The following is a 23,713-nucleotide window of genomic DNA, read 5'->3' as shown; positions in this document are numbered from 1 at the left end:
CCATGGGAGAAATATATTTCAGTCCTTTTCCCACAAAACTTAATCTAAAATTGTTGAATGAGTTTCCTGTAAACAATAGATATTATATTCCTTCTCTTTTAGCCAGGTAAATACTGATTGTCTTTTCTTATTATCTGCTAAGCCATTACATTTATAACTGGCTATACTTATTTCACCACTTACCATAATGAGACACAACTTTCAATTCTATTTATCAAAATGTATGTTTGTAAACGTACCATTAAAAAGTAACATGAAGATTGAGTGTCTATATAGCTGTACCATGATATTTGCATTGCTACCAAGTAAACCTCCAATTGGTCCCCACTATTCCACCCGCTAAAAGCCCTCCTCATCCCGAGTTGGGTTGTCATCCCAATGCCTAGCAGACCACCCCCAACCGCCTGGATCCCAAATCCCTGAAGAGACTGGGATCCATCCTTCGAAAAGAGCATAGAGTGCCACTCACAGAACAGAAGTAGATCAACTGCCAAATACATGTCCATCGCCCTCACCTCAATTTGTATTACATATAGTCAACAAAAAACTATACATATATATTTTTAAAATCCTGTTTCTCATTTTCCATAATTAGCTATTAATATTTGTAGTAATGTTATTAATTTTTCCTAAGGATTTTACCTCTCACCAGTCTCGCCATTATCAAAATTACATTATTGCAAGCACTTATTATATTAGCAAACAATTATTGTGAATCATCCTATATTGTTCCTAACATCTTTTACTCCCTCGCAACAGGAGACACACACCCACACACTCATACACACTCAAACACACTCAACACCTTTCCCCCACACAACCATAGGCTCACATTCTCAACAGTTGCGCCATCCCAGAGTCCAACTCAAGAAAAGTCTTGATTTACGAATGCATGTACAGTTGCAGCTGTATGAGAAGGCCTACAAAACTGTGCAAAATAATTTATTAACCATTGTCACGTCCTCGATGATGGAGGTCAAATGTACCCCTTTCCCCTGAAACACCCACAACACAGTCCCCTGTATTGACCATATTCCCAACCATCTCCATGCAATCATACTTTTGATTTTGTGCTACCAGGTCCACAATAATATACCCTCTCTCTGAATGTCTGAGTGTGACCCCCTCCCCATGGGTTACTGCAGCTAGTGTTGCCAGCACTGCCACTGCCTGGGTAGGGCCACCCCACCGGAATCGCCATCGGCTAGGTACAAGGTCGCCAAGGTTCTCATTAGCAGCTGTGAGAATTTCCTTGTATAATATGCTCTCCCTTTAGGGGGCTTTGGCTTTGCAGGACAAACCTTGCCAAGCAGGGTCAGAATATTGAAGGGGCAGCGCTGCTCTAGGTCTCTGACCGCATTTTGGCTGCATACAGACCGCTTACAGCAGGCCCATAAAACAGTTAGGGACTTCTCCTTAGTATCTGGGTCATTCAGGTGGGTGCCAAGGGTATAGGGTTGTGGACCGTTCCATCAATATAGGATCATAAATACCTAAATTATATGTAAATAAATAAATAAAATCTATAATTTATTTTAAAACGCTGTTCCACCATGATAGGACAATAAATAAATAAATAAATCATATCCATCATCTGAACAACATTGAAGCTCTCTCACAACCCCTGCTCACAGCAATACATTGGTTCTGAGATATGCAACCATTTCTTTTCTCACTCAACGCCACACTTTCCCAAACACCAAAAAACACACCCCACCATTCATCCACACATACTGTGCCTTCTGTTTGCTGACTTTTTATCTTCACCATATTGGATTTGTGCTTTTGTGTTCCGATTAGTTAAATTTGAAGATATATAGAAAAGCTATATTTTTAGTTGTATTCCTAATATCCATAACCGGGCTAGAATTGTGTGTTTCATTATTTTCCTCATCTATAACAACTTTATAATTTTTTTAATTAGCAATGGAGTAGTCTTTGTGTCTCTGAACAACTGGTGATCAATATATAGTTTATTGACGACGAGAGCTACTCATTTCCTTTTTAAATCTATATTCCTTGAAAATTGGATGCAGAACTTTACGCTGTTCTGCAATTTCCTTCGGGAACTGGTCATTCATGCCAATTTTGGTCCCAGCAAGTCTTTTACCCAGGCTTTTAACCATTATTTTAACTTTAAAGAAAGCAAATTTGGCAACGATTGGGCGTTCATACCTCTGCCATCTCTGTCCGAAGCGGTGTACACGTTCGAGTTGGATTTTGTCGATGGCTTCGTGTGGAATCTGAAGCGCTGTAAGGAGGAACTCTCTAACTACAGATTCAGGAACTTCTCCTTCTTTCTCTTGGATACCTGTAAGTAGCAGATTCTCTCTCATGGATCTAGTCTGTATGTTAAGGCTTCACTCAGAACGGTGTTCTCCTTTTTAAGTTCGTTAACTTCGATTTCAATCTTATTGACTGTCCCTTTTGTAGCTTGTGTCTTTCTCCAATGTCGCAGCTTTTTCATCACTCATCTCAAGGCTTGTCTTCAACTCTTTTATATCCTTACTGACTAGTTCAAGTATACCCAGTTGGTCATTTATTGATTTTAACAGATCGGTTTCGACCTTTACCATTCCCAGTGGTGAAAATATTAAATCATCTGTGTCTGTGGAAGAGTCAAGTTTTTTGTTTTGAAATAGTTTCCACTGTCTTACACTCCGTCATGTTTGGGTGTTGCTTGTTTTCATAATATCTGTCGATAAATGTCTCTAGTCTTAGGATTTGTTTTGTGTTGTTATCCAGATTGAAGGTTATCACCCACCAGATTGTGTAGTGCTAATATTTAGTCTATCTTACCAATATTGAATATTACGTTTTTATCTTGAGGTGCTCTACATAACTACGTTCAGTCTGCCATCTTCCTTGAGGTAAACTTTTAATTTGTGATTGGAAATAAATGTATTGTGTTCATATATTTATAAGTCAGTTTGATTACTCTTACCATTGAAAATCTAATGGTACGTTGTTGTTTTAATGTTTGTCACAGCTTTCCTTAAATTTTAGATCCCACTTACTAGTTTAGAGGCAAAGCTGTATGATGGGCCTGGAACTGAAGTTGATGGGGATGTGTTTGAGGAGGTGGTGAAACAGCCAGCTCTTGGTGTTTTCAAGCTCAAACTGAACAATGATGCTAAAGGTATGTGTTGGTTTTCAAAGCTTGGTTACTTGTGGCATTACTTTCAATATAACCATACATTTGACATGCCTGTATTGTCATCGTGTATTTCAGAATCTTCCCTAGTGAGTCCTGTCTCTGCCAGGTCCGTGATGGATGGTTCAAACCATGAGTCGGATGAAACAATAATTTTGCGCGAGGATGGAAGCCCCTTACAAAAGCATCAAAGATCTGATGAAGCAAAAAATATATGTTTGTAATTCATTCTTCGATTCACTTCCCATCAAATAGATTTTTCACTGCTGTGTTTTTACAGGTAATAGAGAGCATACTAAAGAAATGCCTGGTGGAGAGGTTGTCATCAATGAATACTCCAAAACTAAAAGCCTGACAGACTGTGTAATGAATACGAGGGGAGACAGAGAGTTGGTTTCAAGCGCAGGGCGCAGCAGGTGTTTATTGCAAAGGACCACAGGAGGAGGCAGGTAGCTGGGTCCAGGGGCAGGCAGAAGGTCATACACAGGGGTCCAAAAAGGCAACAGTACAGGCAAGGAAAGGGCTAGTAATGTAGTCCAGGAGATCAGGCAATAGGTAGAGAACAGGAAATCCAATAGGCTAAAGTATAGGCAGGGAACAGGCAAAAGGCGTCATTAGTGAGGCAGGCAAAAACTATCATACACGAGAGGAGTAACTCACGGGAAACCCAGCGCTCTGAAAGACATGTGTCACAAAACAAACAATACCTCACAGTGATGGGGTCCAAAGAACTGAACTAAATAGTGTGTGATAATTACATACAGGTGTGTGAACAGGTGATTAGAATTCAGGTGATTGGGATCTGGAGAGTGAGCTGCATTTAGGGGATTTACGTGTTTCAGGGTGTGAGTTGGAAGCAGACGTTACAGACTGCACCAGACGAAAGATGATCAACGTTTTTGTTTCAGCGATGACAGACTCTCGCGGGTATTTTAAAGGAAAGATTCGTAATGAAAATTGTTGCTCCCATATCTGCTGAATGTTAAAAATGACTTCTGTATCAGTTTCTCAATCACATAATTGGTTAGGCTACTGCTGACCATCCATTGCTCTTGGTAGAAGATTTATCTTGTGTCAAACTCGATGGGCATGATAGTGATTCAAAAATCACTCCTGATATTTAGCTGATTGGGGACCAATGCTGCTTGTGGAGATTCTGATTGACGCCTAAACAAAACATTATATTCTTGTCATGACATCACCACCGCGCAGTGTGAGAGAAACGTTTGCACAAGGCATCATCTCCTTGTTCCCATACCTGAAGGATCCCTACACATCAAATGGATATGTAAGTATACATTACAATTGATAAAGGGCATCTGCGTTTAATTCGTCTGGTATAGTATCTAAGCAAATGGGACTTGGTTATTTGTTTTTTCTTTCAAGATTAGTAACCATGTACATTTTTTTGAGGAACATTATTACGACACTAATAGTTGAGAAGGCTACCTCTCGTATAGAATCAAAACCGTTCAGAGGAATTTGGCTTCATCTCAGAAACGGCCTACTCAACTATACTATGGAGGGCCAACTGCTGAGAGGGAGTCCAGTCCATTCACTTTGGCTACCCTGAGTGAAGACCTGTGCAGAGAGGCCATTTCTCTTATGAAGCATTCTTCTGATGAAGAAACAGTCAAACAGAAGATGAAATTGACCTTTGAGTACAGGAAGAAGATGACCCACGACCCGAGTAAATGTTCCACCATCTTAACCAAATTTCCACGCTTTCTGGATGTGAAGGGCTTGGTAAATTTGTGTAAATTGCTTTTAATCTCTAGATGCCAATTCAGGTTGGCCAGTAAATTTCAACAAAAACAACACTTCCGTAATAGTAGTTAAATTAATGTGTAGGCAGATGATTTACTCAAACTCTGTGTTGGAGGTTAAAATGGAATGTTTTGTGAGAAAGATATAGACTTGCACAAAACAAATGTTTTGTTCATTGTCTTATTTGTTTCAGATTGAACAGGACGTTGTGCTGCCGTTTGGAGAGGGAACATCAGCCAAGTTTTTGGAGAGGTGGCCAACTACAATCAAGCAAAAGATCATCATGCTAAGCAAGACCCTAGGCAAGGACACTCAGGGAGCTGAACTTCAGGAGCCGATCCAGATGGCAGTGTCCGCAGTTGATGAGGGAGCTGACACGAATGCTGACGGTAAGATTATCATAATTTATCATTTATATTTAAAATAACTCTGAAATGTTAATGTCACTGATGATGGAATGTACCATTTTAATCAGGATCTCTTCTTTGTTTAGGATGGGATGGTGACCTTTCCTCCATCCTTCTCCTGCTCCATTTGATTCTCCCTTCATCACAAGGCCGCAAAAGACCAGGCACAATGTCTGCATCCCAAGCTGAACAGCATCTTGTGATATTCCAAAAGGTTTGTATTGGCATTCTTATTCATGGACAGTGCTGCAGCCGTTATGATGAACTAATGATGGTGTTCGTTTTTGTCATCTTCCGGCAGGAACCAGTATCCAGGAGCACCTTGATGTGATTGACCAGAGCCGCCAACCATATCTTCTTGCAGTAGGGACCAGGAAGAGTAGCATTCATACTTACTTCATCATCCTGGACAAGCGAGCCTTCCAAGTCAACGAGCGCTCTTGGTGCTTTCGATGAGCTTTTCAAGAGTCACTTTGTTTTTGGTACTGCTTACTGCAATGCTGCGCAACATGTACACCTTCATACAGACAACTGTGTACAACATAGACATTGGGAAGGTTAAGGAGACTCCAAGGGTTTCTGAGCTCAGAGCTAGACCTCTGCACTAATGCCGATTAAGTTATGATGATATGTTTTGTTTGCCAAGCTAGTCATGGAAGTACCAACTTGCTCGTGAGGCATCTCAAGTTGATGCATGGAATCTGCCATGGTAGAACTCTTAGACTAAAATGTGGTCAGACAGATTGTTGTCGTTTGAACAGGGAACATTCCAGAGCCTGTGAAATGTTGTTAAACACTAACTTGGATGCTAATACAGCAGTGGATAATCATCCAAGTAATGCTGATATCCTTCAAATTCTAGTTGTAACCATGTTGTAGCAATATCTTCTAACAAGAACACCCTTGATATGTGTGCATCTGCTATTGCACAACTGCCGGTTGCAGGTTGGATGACTGTAAATAGTTTTGTACCTTCCATGGAAGAAGCAGTTCAAGAGATACAGGTATATCTTCAAAAGACACAGAAACTGTCAGAAAAATCCAGCATTCTTTTCAGGAAATTGAAAATCCTTTCACATTGTTGAATTCAATATCAAAATTAAGTGTTAATTTCATACAAAATTTAGAAACAGGTCAACCAGTCCTTGGTGTTAGATTTGACAATAGAAGAAACACAACTACTGGAACTTATGATCAAATAGTCAGAACTGATCAATTTTCATACATTCCAATTCTCGAGACAATGCAGTACATTTTTGAAGAACCCAAACCCAAGTGGCATGTTTAACCCAAGGTGTCACGGCTGTTATTATAGACGGACCAAGGCGCAGCGTGATTCGAGTTCCACATCTTTTATTTGTGAAACTTTAACAAAACAATAAACAAACAACGGCTGTGAAGAAACAGAGCACACATCAGCACTCAACAAAACAACATCCCACAAAGCAGGTGGGAGAAAGGGCTTCCTGAATATGATCCCCAATTAGAGGCAACGATTACCAGCTGCCTCTAATTGGGAACCATACAAACCAGCAACATAGAAAATAAATGACTAGAGGTACACAGTGTTTCCTCCGACACATTGGTGCGGCTGGCTTCCGGGTTGGAGGCGCGCTGTGTTAAGAAGCAGTGCGGCTTGGTTGGGTTGTGCTTCGGAGGACGCATGGCTTTCGACCTTCGTCTCTCCCGAGCCCGTACGGGAGTTGTAGCGATGAGACAAGATAGTAATTACTAGCGATTGGATACCACGAAAAATTGGGGAGAAAATGGGGGGGGAAAAAAAAAAAAAAAAAAGGGAATTCACAAGTTGGGAGGTACATACTTTACTTTGAGAAATTTTACCCCAAAGTTTAATTCAATTTTGGTAAATATTCACTTATTCCATACCCAGGACCTTAAAACGTATGAATTTCATTCCATTCTTAAGCCAATTGTAAGCGATTTGAAAGTGCTTGTGACTGAGGGTATTGAAGTTCCCTTCTTCACTGGTTGTATACATGGCAGTATTGTCCAAGTAACTGGAGATAATCTTGGTATACGTTGCCTGTTTGGTTTTATGGAATCATTTAGTGCTCGTTATTGTTTTTGCCTCGCTGAGAAAGTGGATTTTCAAATTATGTTTTCTGAGGATGACCCACGAGTGACTTTACGAACATAACACATGCACTCAGACCATTGTCAAACTATTCAAACTCAACACTATCTCATGTGTACGGTGTGAAGCATGCTTGCTTATTGGACTCTCTGCAGAACTTCAATACTACATTTTAGAAGGGGGTGCACAATTTGAGGTAACTTGTGTTACAGTATATAAAAGCCAACTTTGTGACTGGTAAAGATGTGTACGGTAGAGTTCATTAATTTAACTATGGCTACACAGAGAGGAGGAATTGTCCAAAGGCACTCAAATTGGATGATGGGAGCAATGATTTTGGTCTAAATGTATTCAGTTTTGGTGTCTTCTCACTAATTTGTCATTGATATTTGGTGATCTGGTACAGAAAGATGATAAATACTGGCAGCTGCTTCTGTTACTACTACAAATTGTAAATATTGTTTTCTCCGATACTAACAGAGGGCATGACTATCTATTTGAAGCACTTAATTGATGAACATCATTGGCTTTTCGAAACAATCGTCTAAGGTGGAAACAGTAGACCAAGGTGCAGCGTGGTGAGCGTACATACTTCTTTATTATTATTATTATTATGGGACGGCAGGGTAGCCTAATGGTTAGAGCATTGGACTAGTAACCGAAAGGTTGCAAGTTCTAATCCCCGAGCTGACAAGGTACAAATCTGTCGTTCTGCCTCTGAACAGGCAGTTAACCCACTGTTCCTAGGCCGTCATTGAAAATAAGAATTTGTTCTTAACTGACTTGCCTAGTTAAATAAAGGTAAAATAAAATAAAAAATAAATTATAAGATGTCGCCAACAAAACAATACCAAAATGAAAACGTGAAGCCAACATAGTGCTCACAGGCAACTATACATGGACAACTACCCACAAATACAGGTGGGAAAAAGGCTACCCTCGCCGCCGACTCCGGGCTGGAGGCCGTCGCTGGAGGCTCCGGGCTGGAGGCCGTCGCTGGAGGCTCCGGGCTGGAGGCCGTCGCTGGAGGCTCCGGGCTGGAGGCCGTCGCTGGAGGCTCCGGGCTGGAGGCCGTCGCTGGAGGCTCCGGGCTGGAGGCCGTCGCTGGAGGCTCCGGGCTGGAGGCCGTCGCTGGAGGCTCCGGGCTGGAGGCCGTCGCTGGAGGCTCGGGGCTGGGCGCAGGCACAGGACTCAGACTGATGAGACATACAGGAGGCCTCTTCCTTGGCCGAGGCACCAGATACACTGGGCCGTGGAGGCGCACTGGCGGTCTCGAGCGCAGAGCTGGCACCACCCGTTCTGGCTGGATGCTCACTTCCACCCAGCAAATGCGGGACGCTGGCACGGAGCACACCAGCCTGTGAATGCTCGGCCGAGACACAGTGCGCATCACCCCATAGCACGGGGCCTGACCAGTCACATGCTCGCCACGGTAAGCATGGGGAGTTGGCTCAGGTCTCCAACCTGACTCTGCTGCCCCCCCCCCCCCCATATCCTTGCCAGCCGTGTTCCCGTGTAATCGTTGGCCTTTTTCCTAGCTGCCTCCGCCTTCCTTGCTGCTTCGACCTGCTCCCAAGGCAGGCGATCTTTTATGGCCAGGATCTCCTCCCACCTGTAGGATCCTTTTTCCGTCCAGGATGTCTTCCCATGTCCAACTCTCCAAAAACCGCTGCTCCCTCTTACCATGCTGCTTGGTCTGTTTTTGGTGGGTAGTTCTGTCACGGTCGTCTAAGGTGGAAACAGTAGACCAAGGTGCAGCGTGGGGAGCGTACATACTTCTTTATTATAAGATGTCACCAACAAAACAATAAACATCAAAACGAAAACATGAAGCCAACTTAGTGCTCACAGGCACTCATACATGGACAACTACTCACAAATACAGGTGGGAAAAAGGATACCTAAGTATGGTCCTCAATCAGAGACAACGATAGACAGCTGCCTCTGATTGAGAACCACACCCGGCCAAACACCAAGAAATTCAAATCATAGAGAAAGGAACATAGAATGCCCACCCAAATCACACCCTGACCAAACCAAAATAGAGACATAAAAAGCTCTCTACGGTCAGGGCGTGACACTAAGTATTTGTTTCTTGATAGAAATCTGTCACCGAAACATCACTTCATGATACATTATCCTCGTTGTATATTGAATATTGGGCCCATTCTTCACTCATGGTGTACGCACTACAAGGCAAACCATAATTTCTTAAAAAGCAACTGAAGAGTTTTAAGAAAGTCACTATGACCTTAGCCAAGAATCACCAAAATTGCATGGCATAACATTGGGAAATGTTCAGCCAGGATAGACTAGCTATTGGTGCAGGAAAGATGTCATGGCCCAATGACCTGAAAGAAGGCCATGAGATTGCTGCCAAATTGAATGTCTCAGTGCACACAAATGTTTTGTCAGTTAAATGGGTAAAGCACCATGGTACAGAATATCGTTTTTTTTTTTTGGGGGGGGGTTGAGTCAACTCTTGAAACCATATGTTTTGATGATCATTTGCATGCATTTAAGTTTGTTTTGAAGCAAAGTCCACCATGCAAGGCATTTCATGTAAATGACATCATGTACCACAAACCTTTTGATTTGCTCATGTCATATGGAGAAAAGGATTTTTTGGACTACATTGTCCCCTACTGTCACTTGATAACAGTTTAAGCCAGGGCTGAGACTTATGGTTTGGTCAGAATACACATATTGAAGGTCCCCAAGAACATAGTGGCTTCCATCCTCCTTAAATGGAAGAAATTTGAAGCATGGTGGTGGCAACATTATGCTGTGGGGATGTTCTTTAGCGGCAGAGACTAGTTAGGATCGAGTTAAAGATGAACGGAACAAATTACAGAGAGATCCTTGATAAAAACCTGCTCAAGAGTGCCCCGGACCTCAGACTGGGGTGAAGGTTCACCTTCCAACAGGACAACAACCCTAATCACACAGCCAAGACAAGTCTCTGAATGTCCTTGATTTGCCCAGCCAGAGCCCAGACATGAACATCTCTGGAGACCTGAAAGTAGCTGTGGGATATGTATGTACAGTCACTGTGGGAACGACATCGTCAATGCACTTATTGGTGAAGCCGGTGACTGAGGTGGTAAACTCCTCAATTCCATTGGATGAATCTCAGAACATATTCCAGTCTGTGCTAGTAAAACAGTCCTGTAGCATAGCATCCGCATCATCTGACCACTTCCGTATTGAGCGAGTCACTGATGGTGATACTGTATGATGTTGGTATAGTTGCAAAATCCTGGTAACTTTCCCAAAATTCCCACATTTTCCAGAAATCTAGGTTGGAAGACTTCTTGCTTTAGGAGGGAATAATGAGTAAATCCTTCAACTGGGATTTCTACACATTTTACAACCCTAGTTGGAGGGCTAGATAATCAAAACTGAATATTATGTTTAAAATCAGCAGTTTACAAATTTGACTATTCTATCAATGCAAAACATCTTAAAAACTTTTAGCAACAAAACAAAAAGAACAAGGCTCCAAGGCAAAGAAACATCCTAAATTGTTTAAGATCAGTCACATGCTTACTGAGGTGTAGAGTATAGTGTTGTCTGAAATTTAATTTAAAGAATGCCCATCTGTGGTAAACCTACCATTTGTAAAACACCACCCCCCCCCCCCCCCCCCCCCAAAAAAATAAAGCCCGGCCAGGGCCAAAAAAAGATGTTGGCTCGTGCTTACTGGGCTGTAGCCTACCATGTCGGCCCACAATTGATTATTATTACATTTTTACTAGGCAGGTCAGTTAATTACAAATTGTTATTTACAATGACAGCCTACCCCGGCCAAACCCTAACGACGCTGGGCCAATTGTATGGGATACAGCCTGGAATCGAACAAGGGTCTGTAGTGTGCAACGTGTTTACGCGGTGGGAAATGCAGAAGTATTTTATTTTTCACTATGATCAGCTTGTCAAAAATTGACAAACTTGAAACCACTGATTATGACAAATGGGGTGAAAACTCCTGGACAACAATCGTGATTGTCCATTTTACTTTGACCCGTCTTGTTTGTTAACGTGACAGCGCAATTTTTTATATTTGATCTAGTGCCATTTAGGTTAGGCTATTTGATGGGAGAAATCTGCATGATGTTAAACGTCTCATTACATTGTCATACATTTTTTCTAAAACTGAACCGAGCTCTTCGTGCAGGTATCATTATATTATGGCCACAGAGCGAGAGTTCAGAATTTGCATTCTCTTTAATAACACACCAACCAAATACAAGAGATCCCACATTACATTGCATGAAAGAGTGTACATTTTTACCATACTCTTCAAGGCAGACACTGGACCATTTAAACATAGCTATTAACATTGTAAATAGTTAAATGCAGCTCAACATTAATCAATGGTCTTGACTATAGCTCTAATGGGGTTAGTGTTATGCTGTGATACACTAAATAAATTAGTGAAATGCATAGAAATCCCCCGTAAGTAGGAGCTGTTTTCAATTTGGTTTGTTTTATTAAGTCTACATACTAGATAGTCATAGACATGTTATTAACATGATAAAGAAAACATAAGTCATGTACTTCAGTATGGCAGAAACTGCAGCTTGTCAAACTTCAAAAGTGAAACAGAACATTTGTATCACAACTGCAGACCTCTGTACATTTTCTCCCACATGGCAAGGCTAATACTAGAATTCATGTCCTCTATTCTGCCTTGATCAGGTTGGAGTACGTTGCCTCAGAGCTTGCTTGACCTTCTTTGAAATATCTATATAATGTAATCAGATTTAAAAACTTAAATCAATTTTGATCTGGCTGCAATGCCCTACTAGTTGTTACAGTACTCTGTCCAAGAGGCAGGTTGGTATCTAGCGTGTTTACAGGTTGTACATATGCTATAAATACAAACAGATGAACATGGCATGGCCTTACAGTGAGAGAGAAGACAACAACACAGATCTAAGTCAATGCAGTCATTTATCTCTCGTTCTCCATCCTTGAACTCTGTCTAAAACAGAGGATCTCAAATGGCACGACGTTCTAATACTGACATTCCAACCAAAAAACGAGTCCTCCGTCACCCTAACTCCAAAGCTCCTTTTAGCTGAACTATTACAGTTGACTGTTTTTCTAAAGCTTTTATTTAAAACAAATCTAAATAATTTCTCTATAAAACAGAAGCAGTTAGGCACATGGACATTACATTGAAGTCTACTTCTCACCCTGACGTTTATAGTTACTTCATAAGTCAAGTCATTTGACTGTAAATGAAAATGGCTATCAGTAATAGGAATGGTAAATACATAGCACCATCTTTTTTGAAAATAAAAAACTAAATAAAAATAGTTGAAAAACATCTAAGCCATTATTTGGATGTTACCACTTAGCTTTTGTAAAGCAAGCTCAGTTACACAAAATCCTTCTAGCTCTCTATTTTATACATGCACTTGGTGAAAACTGTTCAAAAACTTGTATTCATTTTTTGGTGGTTTACAGTAACACAGTGTCTAATTATTTCATCATTACAAACATATTTATCAGCTAAAACAAAGCTTGTCTGAATCTGACGGAGCAACACAACAATACTATGTACACATATGTAAAAAGTGTTATAAATAGACTTTAAACCATAGATACTATATACAGCTTCAAATTCTGACAGTATTGTTTCATCATGTGTTACCTCTCAGTACGATGCAGACCTGGGTGAAGACGGCTGTGGACCCAGTCAGATAAACCAGTCCTCAAGCTTCTGACCTTATGCTCCTGGGGGGGGGGGGGGGGGGAATTGTTAATGCTGAGAGCAGGGTGGAGGTTAGGGGACAAGGGTCTTATTCCCGTTTTCTCAAGATGACATAGATGAGTCCGCTGATCAGGGCCAGAGGGAAGGCCACCCAAGCCATGATGTAGGCCCAGCCAAAGGCCTCTGAATCAGGCACCCACTTAGGACTCATCACCGTATAGATCACTGCTCCACTCATCACAAACAGACCTAGAGGAGAGGAAAATATGAGGAGGAGAGAATATGAGAACGTAGAGGCGATGAAGGGGAGGGGGTCGAATTCTTAAGATCAAATTATTGTGTGTCACACCATCATCACAATCTGCAATGCTTCATGGAAGTTGTCCTAGAATGAACCATGTTGGGCAGCAGTAGAGGAGAGGTGGGGTGAGTAGGGTCCATGCTTCCCAAATGGATTCCCCCAGCCAATTGTTGCGTCACACTGTCATGGTTCCTATTGAACTACAAACATGCCTGTTAGATTCCTCACTTCCTCATCTAGAGCCCTGGCCTGCTTCCAAGTTACAAGAGAACCCAGCCCTGCCCACTGTAAACTGGCATGACACGGCCTCTGTTTTGATGTGAAGTTGTTTGTTGTTCACCCACTACGTTTCCAGTCTTGACATTTCCGCTTGTGTGAGTGTCTCTGTGGCCACTGGCATTTAATTTTTATTTCACCTTCATGTAGGCTAGTTGAGAACAAGTTCTCATTTACAACTGCGACCTGGCCAAGATAGAGCAAAGCAGTGCGACAAAAACAGAGTTACACATGGGATAAAGAAACGTACAGTCAATAACAATAGAAAAATGTATACAGTGTGTGCAAATGAAGTAAGGGGGTAAGGCAATAAATAGGCCAATAGTGGCGATGAAATTTACAATTTAGCAATTTACACTGGAGTGATATGTACAGATGAGGATGCGCAAGTAGAAATACTGGTGTGAGAAAAAGAGCAGAAAAAACAAATATGGGGATGAGGTAGGTAGTTGATTGGATGGGCTATTTACAGATGGGCTGTGTACAGCAGCGATCGGTAAGCTGCTCTGATAGCTGATGCTTAAAGTTAGTGAGGGAGAGAAGTCTCCAACTTCAGTGATTTTTGTAATTCGTTCCAGTCATTGGCAGCAGAGAACTGGAAGGAAAGGCGGCCAAAGAAGGTGTTGGCATTGGGGATGACCAGTGAAATATACCTGCTGGAGAGCGTGCCAGGGTTGGGTGTTGCTATGTTGACCAGTGAGCTGAGATAAGGCAGAGCTTTACCTAGCAAAGACTTATAAATGACCTGGAGCCAGTGGGTTTGGCGACGAATATGTAGCGAGGACCAGCCAACGAGAGCATACAGGTCGCAGTGGTGGGTACTATATTGGGCTTTGGTGACAAAACGGATGGCACTGCGGTAGACTACATCCAGTTTGCTGAGTATGGTGTTGGAGGCCATTTTGTAGATGACGTCGCCAAAGTCAAGGATCGGTAGGATAGTCAGTTTTACGAGGGTATGTTTGACAGCATGAGTGAAGGCTTTGTTGCAAAATAGGAAACCGATACTAGATTTCATTTTGGATTGGAGATGCTTAATGTGAGTCTGGAAGGAGAGTTTACAGTCTAGCCAAACACCTAGGTATTTGTAGTTGTCCACATATTCTAAGTCAGAAGCGTCCAGAGTAGTGATGCTAGACGGGCGGGCAGCGAGCGGTTGAAAAGCATGCATTTTGTTTTACTAGCATTTAAGAGCAGTTGGAGGCCACGGAAGAGTGTTGTATGGCGTTGAAGCTCGTTTGGAGGTTTGTTAACACAGTGACCAAAGAAGGGCATGGTCTACAGTGCCAACCTGGGAGGTTAGAAAGAGCTGCCAATGGTGAACACAATAGACCAGAAGAGGAGGCAGAATACAATAGACCCTATTCAACTGACACAGACAATATGACAGACAGACAACGCAGAAGCTGTTAATTGCAACACTTTCTGTGAAAGTCCACTCAGGTGCAGCGGGTGAATAGTCTGGTTGTTTAGTGAACTGCTGGTGTACTGCTTGAATACAACAAAACGCTTTATGACCCTTTATACAGCGTAAACTTCTGAATAGGTCTGTTTCAGGTGAGTTTTCCTGAATGTGAACTTACTGGCGAGGATCTGAAAGACTCCAGTGAGGAAGAAGCGGCCTCCCTTTTGAAGGGTGAAGAGCTGACAGAAGAACAGGAAGAGAGAGATGAAGCTGAAGATGATGGACAGGATCATCAGGGCCTGCACTGCCTGGATCCACACTGCAGGGAAGAGAGAGGGAGATTGTCAGTCAATTATACTTAAGCAATAAGGCCCGAGGGGGAGGTGTGCATGTCCAACACATCACGGCTAAGGGCTGTTCTTATGCATAATGAAACGCAGAGCTAGAGGACCACACAGGATACATGGACTATACATGGCTATGCAGTATATACAGTTGAAGTCAGAAGTTTATACACTTATGTTGGAGTCATTAAAACTCATTTTTCAACCATACCACACATTTCTTGTTAACAAACAATAGTTTTGGCAAACCGGTTACGATTGGATCAGAATTGCTGTTATAATCATTGGCCAGTACAGAGATTTTTTTTTGTTTTGTCAATGACGTTTGGATTCTAAAGGGATGCGATTGGTGTGAAGCCAAATCCACAGTGGCTTCCCTTGACACTGGTACGCCAGGACCATTCACAGCTGAGCTCAATGCCGATTTGGCTTCTCTTGCATTCAATGCTATGGGCGGCAACAACGTCGCTCTTGTTGAGCAGACAGCATCAGATAGATGGGCTACACAGACAGATAGGAGGGCGCTGTTTCGTTCACTTGGATGCTTTCTCCGGTGAGATTGTCTCTTGCGATTTGAAGGATATTTATAAAAGAGACGAAAGATAAATAATTTTGTATGTTTTTTTCTGGAAGCCAGGCTTCCCTTGGCATCCATGAATACATGCCACTGACAGATATATCCCCCACCACTCTGTTAGCGCTACAACCACAGCACTATCTACGTCTGGAATGCCTGGACTTCCACGCAGCTCTATGTCTTGTCAGAGGGTCATGCATGCAGCCTGCATCCACTCTCAGGTTTCCAAAGGCATCTCTCAATCTAGCGCTCCCAAGCCATTTCTCACATCTCTCTCCCTTTCACTTCATGTTTAGCTGTGTCTGCTGCTGTCACTACCCATGCCACAACATGTTTTCTGCTGGAGCTCTATCAAAGGATTCATCTCTACAGAGCCAAACAGAAATGTATTATTGGACTACGTGGAAATCTATTCTACATCAAGTGACACATGGAAGTAGCAAAATTAGATTTCAAACATTTAAACAAATACACCTTATGGAACAGCAGGGACTGTGAAGCAACACAAATGAAGGCACAGACACATATACATGTTCACATGGATTTTGTGATGTAGATATGCGGTAGTAGAGTAGGGGCCTGAGGGCACACACTTAATGAGTTGTGAAATCTGTTGAGAATGTATTATAAAAAAACATTACATAACTGCCTTCATTTTTTGAGACCCGAGGAACAGTAGCTGCTGCCTTGGCAGGAAATAATGGGGATCCTTAATAAATACAAATACAGACCTGCATGCCCCCATTGGATACTAAGGACACTGGACCATAGTCAAGTAGGAAGATAAGGTTCCAGTATACACAATGCATCCTCCATGTCTCAGTAATCTCTCAGGTACCAAACTTACTGTGCATGCTTGTTTTTAACCAGTATTTAATTCATCACACAGAGTGGTTTTTGAGACCCTGCTCAGGCTGCTTTAGCATCACTAATTGGTTAAGAAACTTGAATGATTGATTGTGGCTCAGACATAGTAAAGTGTCTGCTGTGGACTGGACTAATTTTTAACTGTTTGTTCGGTTGACATCTATTTGTAGATTGTTTATACATCTCCCATGATCCTCCTGAAGCTTTCCAGGAAACAAATACCTGTTGTCATGAGAGGATTGGGGAGCCAACAGGGTTTGATGGATTCAATGACATTATCAAAGAGTCTGTCACCCCAGAGCAGAGAGGAAATAGCCAACAATACTATCAAACCAATCCACTGTACAGCAATAAAACAAAAGCTATTTATATGCATGAAAGCTTTACATAAAACCAAATCAACTCATAGTAAGACTAACGATACATTAATGTATATGACACAATTTATAGGCCTAAACATGATAACATGTTGCATTATAAAGTGCCGAACAACAAAGTGTTTTACATCAGGGTTCATATAAATATATCCTATACGGTTGATAAACAGACATGTTCTCTTCCTTCAACTCTTCCTGTCAACTCTTCCTGTCTCGTAAACAGAAGGCTGTGACATGGGGCATTTCCTGGTGTGAGGTGTGGTCCTCTGGGCCCACAATATCTACCAAAATAAGAGTCCCCGTTGTGCTTTTGTCTACGGTTATTTCAAGTCTACACTCCAAAAGGTGTGCCCATATAACAAAATGTTATACTGTACTATATAATTTATACAAAATACAGACATTTTTCACAGAATAGTCAAGAGAAAAATGAAGAATTGTTCTTAGTTTGTTGAGTCCTGACTATCCTGATGCACAAAGCCATATCTGCTATGCATGTTATGTTAATATCACGCTTCAGCTTACAGATTGAAGTGCCAGCTTGAAGCTACAGTAGTGTTCAGACCAGCTGGTGTCTGTCCATTACATGTAATAACCAACATACAGTAAGAAGTTGATGTGGACATTTCTTAACTGTAATTAGTGATACAAACTAAGGACTGGATTCTCATTTCAGGGGCAAAGTCAGGTCAAGTGCAAACAGCATGGGCAAAACATAAACCAATCCCCACATGGAATATAAACTATGCATAACTACATAACTTAACTCCTAATAGCAAGATTAAAAATAAAAAAGGCCATCCAGTGTGCGTGACCATTAGTGGTGCCTTCATCCCACCCTCACGTTTAGCTCACCAAGTCATACCAGTTGTACTGATTGATCAGCAAAGCATTGTAGTAGCCTTTGAACATGACTGATTGGCTGGGTCGGGCCAAGTGCACGTGAGTAGACTCCACCATCTTCCCCTCGACCTCTACCTCCTCACAGAACACATGAGAGAGAGAGAATCCGCTGCCTGTCTCACTAACAAAACACACTGGGAACCGACCCGCTCATTTTAGACATCACCAGGCAGCTATCTACAGCCTGTTGGGCTTGAGACTACAGTAGTAATGGATCTCAAAGGCAATACATTAAACTATTGAACACAAGTTCTATAGTACTACATTGCCTCTAGAACCATGTTTTAATAGCGTCAGACAGAGGCTCTGCATCTGTCCTTGTGCTCCTAGAACTTAGTGCTGCTTTTGATACCGTTGATCACCACATTCTTTTGGAGAGATTGGAAACCCAAATTGGTCTACATGGACAAGTTCTGGCCTGGTTTTCGATCTTATCTGTCAGAAAGATATCAGTTTGTCACTGTAGATGGTTTGTCCTCTGACAAATCCACTGTAAATTTCGGTGTTTGTCAAGGCTCCGTTTTAGGACCACTATTGTTTTCACTATATATTTTACCTCTTGGTGATGTCAATCGGAAACATAATGTTAACTTTCACTGCTATGCGGACGACACACAGCTGTACATTTTGATGAAACATGGTGAAGCGCCAAAATTGCCCTCCCTGGAAGCTTGTGTTTCAGACATAAGGAAGTGGATGGCTACTTTTAAACTCGGACAAATTAAAGATTCTAGTTCTAGTTCCCAAGAAACAAAGAGATCTTCTGTTGAACCTGACAATTAATCTTGATGGTTGTAGAGTCAACTCAAATAAAACTGAAGGACCTCTGTGTTACTCTGGACCCTGATCTCTCTTTTGACGAACATATCAAGACTGTTTCTTAAGGAATTTTTTTCCCCCCATCTACGTAACATTGCAAAAATCAGAAACTTTCTGTCCAAACATGTAGCCATGCTTTTGTCACTTCTAGGTTAGACTACTGCAATGCTTTACTTTCCGGCTACCCAGATAAAGCACAAAATAAACTTCAGTTAGTGCTAAACACGGCTGCTAGAATCTTGACTAGAATCAAACAATGTGATCATATTACTCGAGTGCTAGCCTCTCTACACTGGCTTCCTGTTAAGGCTAGAGCTGATTTCAATGTTTTACTGCTAACCTACAAAGCATTACATGGGTCTTTATTGAAGACTCATCTCTTCAGTAGGTCCTATGATTGAGTGTAGTCTGGCCCAGGAGTGTGAAGGTGAACAGAAAGGCACTGGAGCAACGAACCGCCCTTGCTGCCTCTGCCTGGCCGGTTCCCCTCTCTCCACTGCGATTCTCTGCCTCTAACCCTATTACAGGGGGCTGAGTCACTGGCTTACTGATTCTCTTCCATGCAGTCCCTAGGAGGAGTACTTCACTTGAGTGGGTTGAGTAACTGACGTGATCTTCCTGTCCGGGTTGGCGCCCCCCCTAGGGTTCGTGTCGTGGGCGAGATCTTCGTGAGCTATACTCAGCCTCGTCTCAGGATAGTACATTTGTGGTTGAAGAAATCCCTCTAGTGGTGTGGGGGCTGTGCTTTGGCAAAGAGGGTGGGGTTATATCCTGCCTGTTTGGCCCTGTCCTGGGGTATCGTCGGACAGGGCCACAGTGTCTCCCAACCCCTCCCGTCTCAGCCTCCAGTATTTATGCTGCAATAGTTTGTGTGTCTGGGGGGCTAGGGTCAGTCTGTTATATCTGGAGTTTATCTACAATCTTATCCGGTGTCCTGTGTGAATTTAAGTATGCTCGCTCTAATTCTCTCTCAGAGGACCTGAGCCCGAGGACCATGCCTCAAGACTACCTGGCATGATGACTCCTTCCTGTCTCCAGTCCACCTGGTCGTGCTGCTGCTCTAGCTTAAACGGTTCTGCCAGCGGTTGTGGAACCATGACCTGTTCACCGGACGTGCTACCTTGTCCCAGACCTGCTGTTTTCAAATCTCTAGATACAGCAAGAGCGGTAGAGATTCTCAATGATCGGCTATGAAAAGCCAACGGACATTTACTCCCGAGGTGCTGACCTGTTGCACCCTCTACAACCACTGTGATTATTATCATTTGATCTATGAACATCTTGGTCATGTTCTGTTATAATCTCCACCCGGCACAGCCAGAAAAGGACTGGCCACCCCTCATAGCCTGGGTCCTCTCTAGGTTTCTTTCTAGGTTCTGGCCTTTCTAGGGATTTTTTCCTAGCCACCGTGCTTCTACACCTGCATTGCTTGCTGTTTGAGGTTTAAGACTGGGTTTCTATACAGCACTTTGTGATATCAGCTGACGTAAGAAGGGCTTTATAAATGAATGTGATTGATGTCTCTGCTAATTGTAAGATATTCTACTGCATATCCATATCATCATTTCTAATTTAATATGGTATTGTTTCTTGTTGCAGTGTTTCCCTCTAACCCCTGTTGACTCTGGTCTGAATCTGTCTCAGACATAAAACACACAGCTGCTAGGTCTCTGGTTTTGTTAATGATCTCGCTGTATACAGGATCTGATACATGGGTGTGACCAGAGCTGTCAGCACACTGTGTTCTGTATGGGGTGGTCCAAGGCCTCCCTGTCTGCTGCACACACAAAATCCTGCTCAGATCTAACACTTTAAAATACCCTAAAAAAAAGACCCATACATGACTGAATATGGACATCACACCATGACTATTCATACATAGTTTCACATTCTCACCCCTAGATGGCAGTAGGGTCTCATTGGAGCCTGATTCCCATTAGGGGCATGTTTAACAGGAGTGTGAGTGGGCTTTCAGGGCCTAAGCCAGTTATCGTTAATCACACTTCAAGTCTTCCCACATTTTACTGTCTATGATCTTAGTCAACCAACAGTGCTTAACTTATTCACAAGACACAAGAAAATCTCAACCAGTTTGGTATCAAATGCACTAATATTCAGAATACCCAATTTATAGGATATACAAATAGATATCTACAGTATATCCTTCAAAATAAGTTCGCTATTGGACAATAGGAGGCATCATCAGCATCATGCAGAATGAGAGATGACTTTCAGAAAAAAACCTAGCCACTGCAGCAGATGTACAGTCAAGTCTTTACTGTATTTTACCTCCAGTGTTGGCCGGTTCACAGTGGTATCCTCCATTGGTTGTAGAGCAATTATTCCAGAGGTCTGAGCTGCTAGTAGACCCTGTCGTCCAGGCCTAGAGGATAAATAACACAGAGCTGCTATTAACAAGAGAACACTGCAGCCTGATAGAAAACCCCTACACAGAGCAGAGATGTCAACACTTTAAAACTTTTGCTTAATTTTCATAAATGAGAACCAATTATTGATAATGAGCTTTACTTACATTGACAATTGTTGACACAAATAGGAGGACTAGGGATGCAATGTGCAGGATGACGATTCCCAGTAGTAGGACCAGCATCTTGTCAGAAGGAGCTAAATGACAAAAGAGGCGCAGTCAGTTTCTGAAGGTCTCTCTCCAGTTCTGTGGGACTGGGACATGGGTGTGTCACTGCAGGATTTGCAATACCCTGCTTTCAACACAGAACAGCGCCTTCTCTGAAACCTGATCTGCACAGTGGAATGTCTATTGGAGAGAGGAGTTCTAAAAGGAGAAAGTGTTTATGTCCAACTGATATTCAACTTGCAATACACATGAAGTAAAGTTCAGCTGAACATTCTGTTAACGTTTAAAATGTAATAGTCACTTATGCATGTCCACTACACTAGAAATGAAGTATATACCTACAATATGTTTAGTGTAGCATGGCATTAATCACACCCACAGTAAGTTCCCCTGCTTTCCTTTATGAGGAAAATAATAAAAGGCAGGTGCTTGTTGTTTCCTCCATGTAACATGATAAACAAATCAATCTAGGTTAGAACAGGCCACCTTTCACACAGCACTGCAGATCCAGTTGGAACTAAAACATGTTCCACTAAACCAGAGATAAGTGGACATTATCAACAGCACGTGTGTAGGCTATTTTCTAAATGATTTATGCCAGTAGGTGTGTATATGTTGCATGTGTATTCTCAATAGGTGCGCATGAATTATAAATAAACAATTCGACTCCATCTAGCAAAAATTGTACAAATAATAGACCAGAAAAGGCTATTGTATGTCGACACGCTTATAGTCGATATGTAAAATTAACAGCTCCATCCGTCAAACATGTTTTTATGGATCTTATAGCTACTAGGAAAATAAACCAAGTCGTTCCCCTGCCTGCCTCGCGTGCGAGAAGAACTCAGTAACTTAAATTGTAATGAGGAAAGTCCGCTTCGTTTTGGAGTTCTTGAATTCGTGCCTTAAATTCCATTCGCATGTGATTATTTAATCTACCGAAAAAGTTCACCACAGTTGGAAGCACAGACAACTTACTTAGTGCGACTGCAGAGTGACTATAATTCCACAAAAAAATGGTTTTCCGACGAAAAGCGCGCAAAGCAAGTTTCCCCGAGTCCAACAACTAACTGTTCCAATTTCTTCTGACTAGATTGATGTGAAGGGCAGCGCTGCAGTTATAAAGTATCTCATTATGGAAGAATAACGCCCAGCCGTGCGTCGCTACGTCAGGGCGTGCCCCTCTGTGATAGGATTTCCGATACATCATTTGAAAGTCAAGTACGTAACTACACAGCAGGAAAGCAGTCTGGAAGTTACTCACTCACTGTGCTTGGAAGTTATTTCAGAACACATTTTTTGCTTGCTTACATGGATACCATGAACACATAACGACCTTTGTCGTCGAGGATAATGTATTAATATCTCTCTGGATGGAATTCCTTAGAATAATTTTCCCTAAATGTTATGGAACTATTATTTAAATGTATATAGTTCACACACATAATTAAATTGATGACTCCAGTCAATATTGATATGTGATATATTGAATAGGCTTAAATCAAATCCAAATGTTAACACTGATGAGCTACAAAGATATATATTTTTAATGGCAAATAGTTATTTTTGGCCTTTGAACTTTATTACAGCTTTAATACACCTCATCATTTATCTCATGTTGAAATTGAGAGAGGTCGGGTGGGTGTAACGTAGCTTACTGTACAGTACAGTGAGGTATGTTGGAAGTGCTCCAAAGTGATTAAATACTGGGAAATGAGGCACACAAACAATGCTGGTTCCCAGAATGGGAACAAGCCTCTCTCTTGCTTCTAGCCCACAGTGTGGTCCGCTCTGTGATTGACTCACCCCATCACACAGCATGTGTGAAAGTGTGGCGAAGTGGGGATGACCCAGCCGTAGCGCAGTGCCTGTGGGATGTAGGCCTGCCGGAGAGGAGAGATAGGATCTGGGGCTATCCCTCCCCTATCTTCTGTTTGACATGACTCATTCAGCTGGGAGCCCGTAGGGCTCTGGTCAAAAGGGGTGCACGATGTAGGAATTAGGGTGCCATTTGAGATACAGCCAGGATCAGGGGTTATCCTCTGTTTGACATGAATCATTCAGCTTGGAGCAGGGAGTGTGTTCTAACCTCCGTAGGCATGG

The 23,713-nt window shown here is 42.1% G+C and overlaps 1 protein-coding gene across 1 annotated transcript; it reads right to left on the bottom strand.

Moving 5' to 3' along the window:
• Positions 1 to 11,631: 11,631 nt before the first annotated feature.
• On the bottom strand, positions 11,632 to 22,719 carry LOC129863664 (peripheral myelin protein 22-like). Its single transcript, XM_055935797.1, has 5 exons — positions 22,589 to 22,719; positions 21,548 to 21,639; positions 21,304 to 21,397; positions 15,306 to 15,446; positions 11,632 to 13,394 (listed from the first exon to the last, which is right to left on the bottom strand). Exons 2-5 carry the CDS (start codon positions 21,623 to 21,625, stop codon positions 13,234 to 13,236), a joined length of 474 nt encoding a protein of 157 aa, XP_055791772.1. The 5' UTR covers positions 21,626 to 21,639; positions 22,589 to 22,719; the 3' UTR covers positions 11,632 to 13,233.
• Positions 22,720 to 23,713: the final 994 nt, after the last annotated feature.

This window comes from Salvelinus fontinalis, chromosome 1, assembly GCF_029448725.1.
Source record: "Salvelinus fontinalis isolate EN_2023a chromosome 1, ASM2944872v1, whole genome shotgun sequence".
In the NCBI taxonomy this organism is placed as follows: domain Eukaryota; kingdom Metazoa; phylum Chordata; class Actinopteri; order Salmoniformes; family Salmonidae; genus Salvelinus; species Salvelinus fontinalis.
The sequence above is the reverse complement of the archived record's forward strand: the minus strand, read 5'-3'. Positions and strand labels throughout refer to the sequence as shown.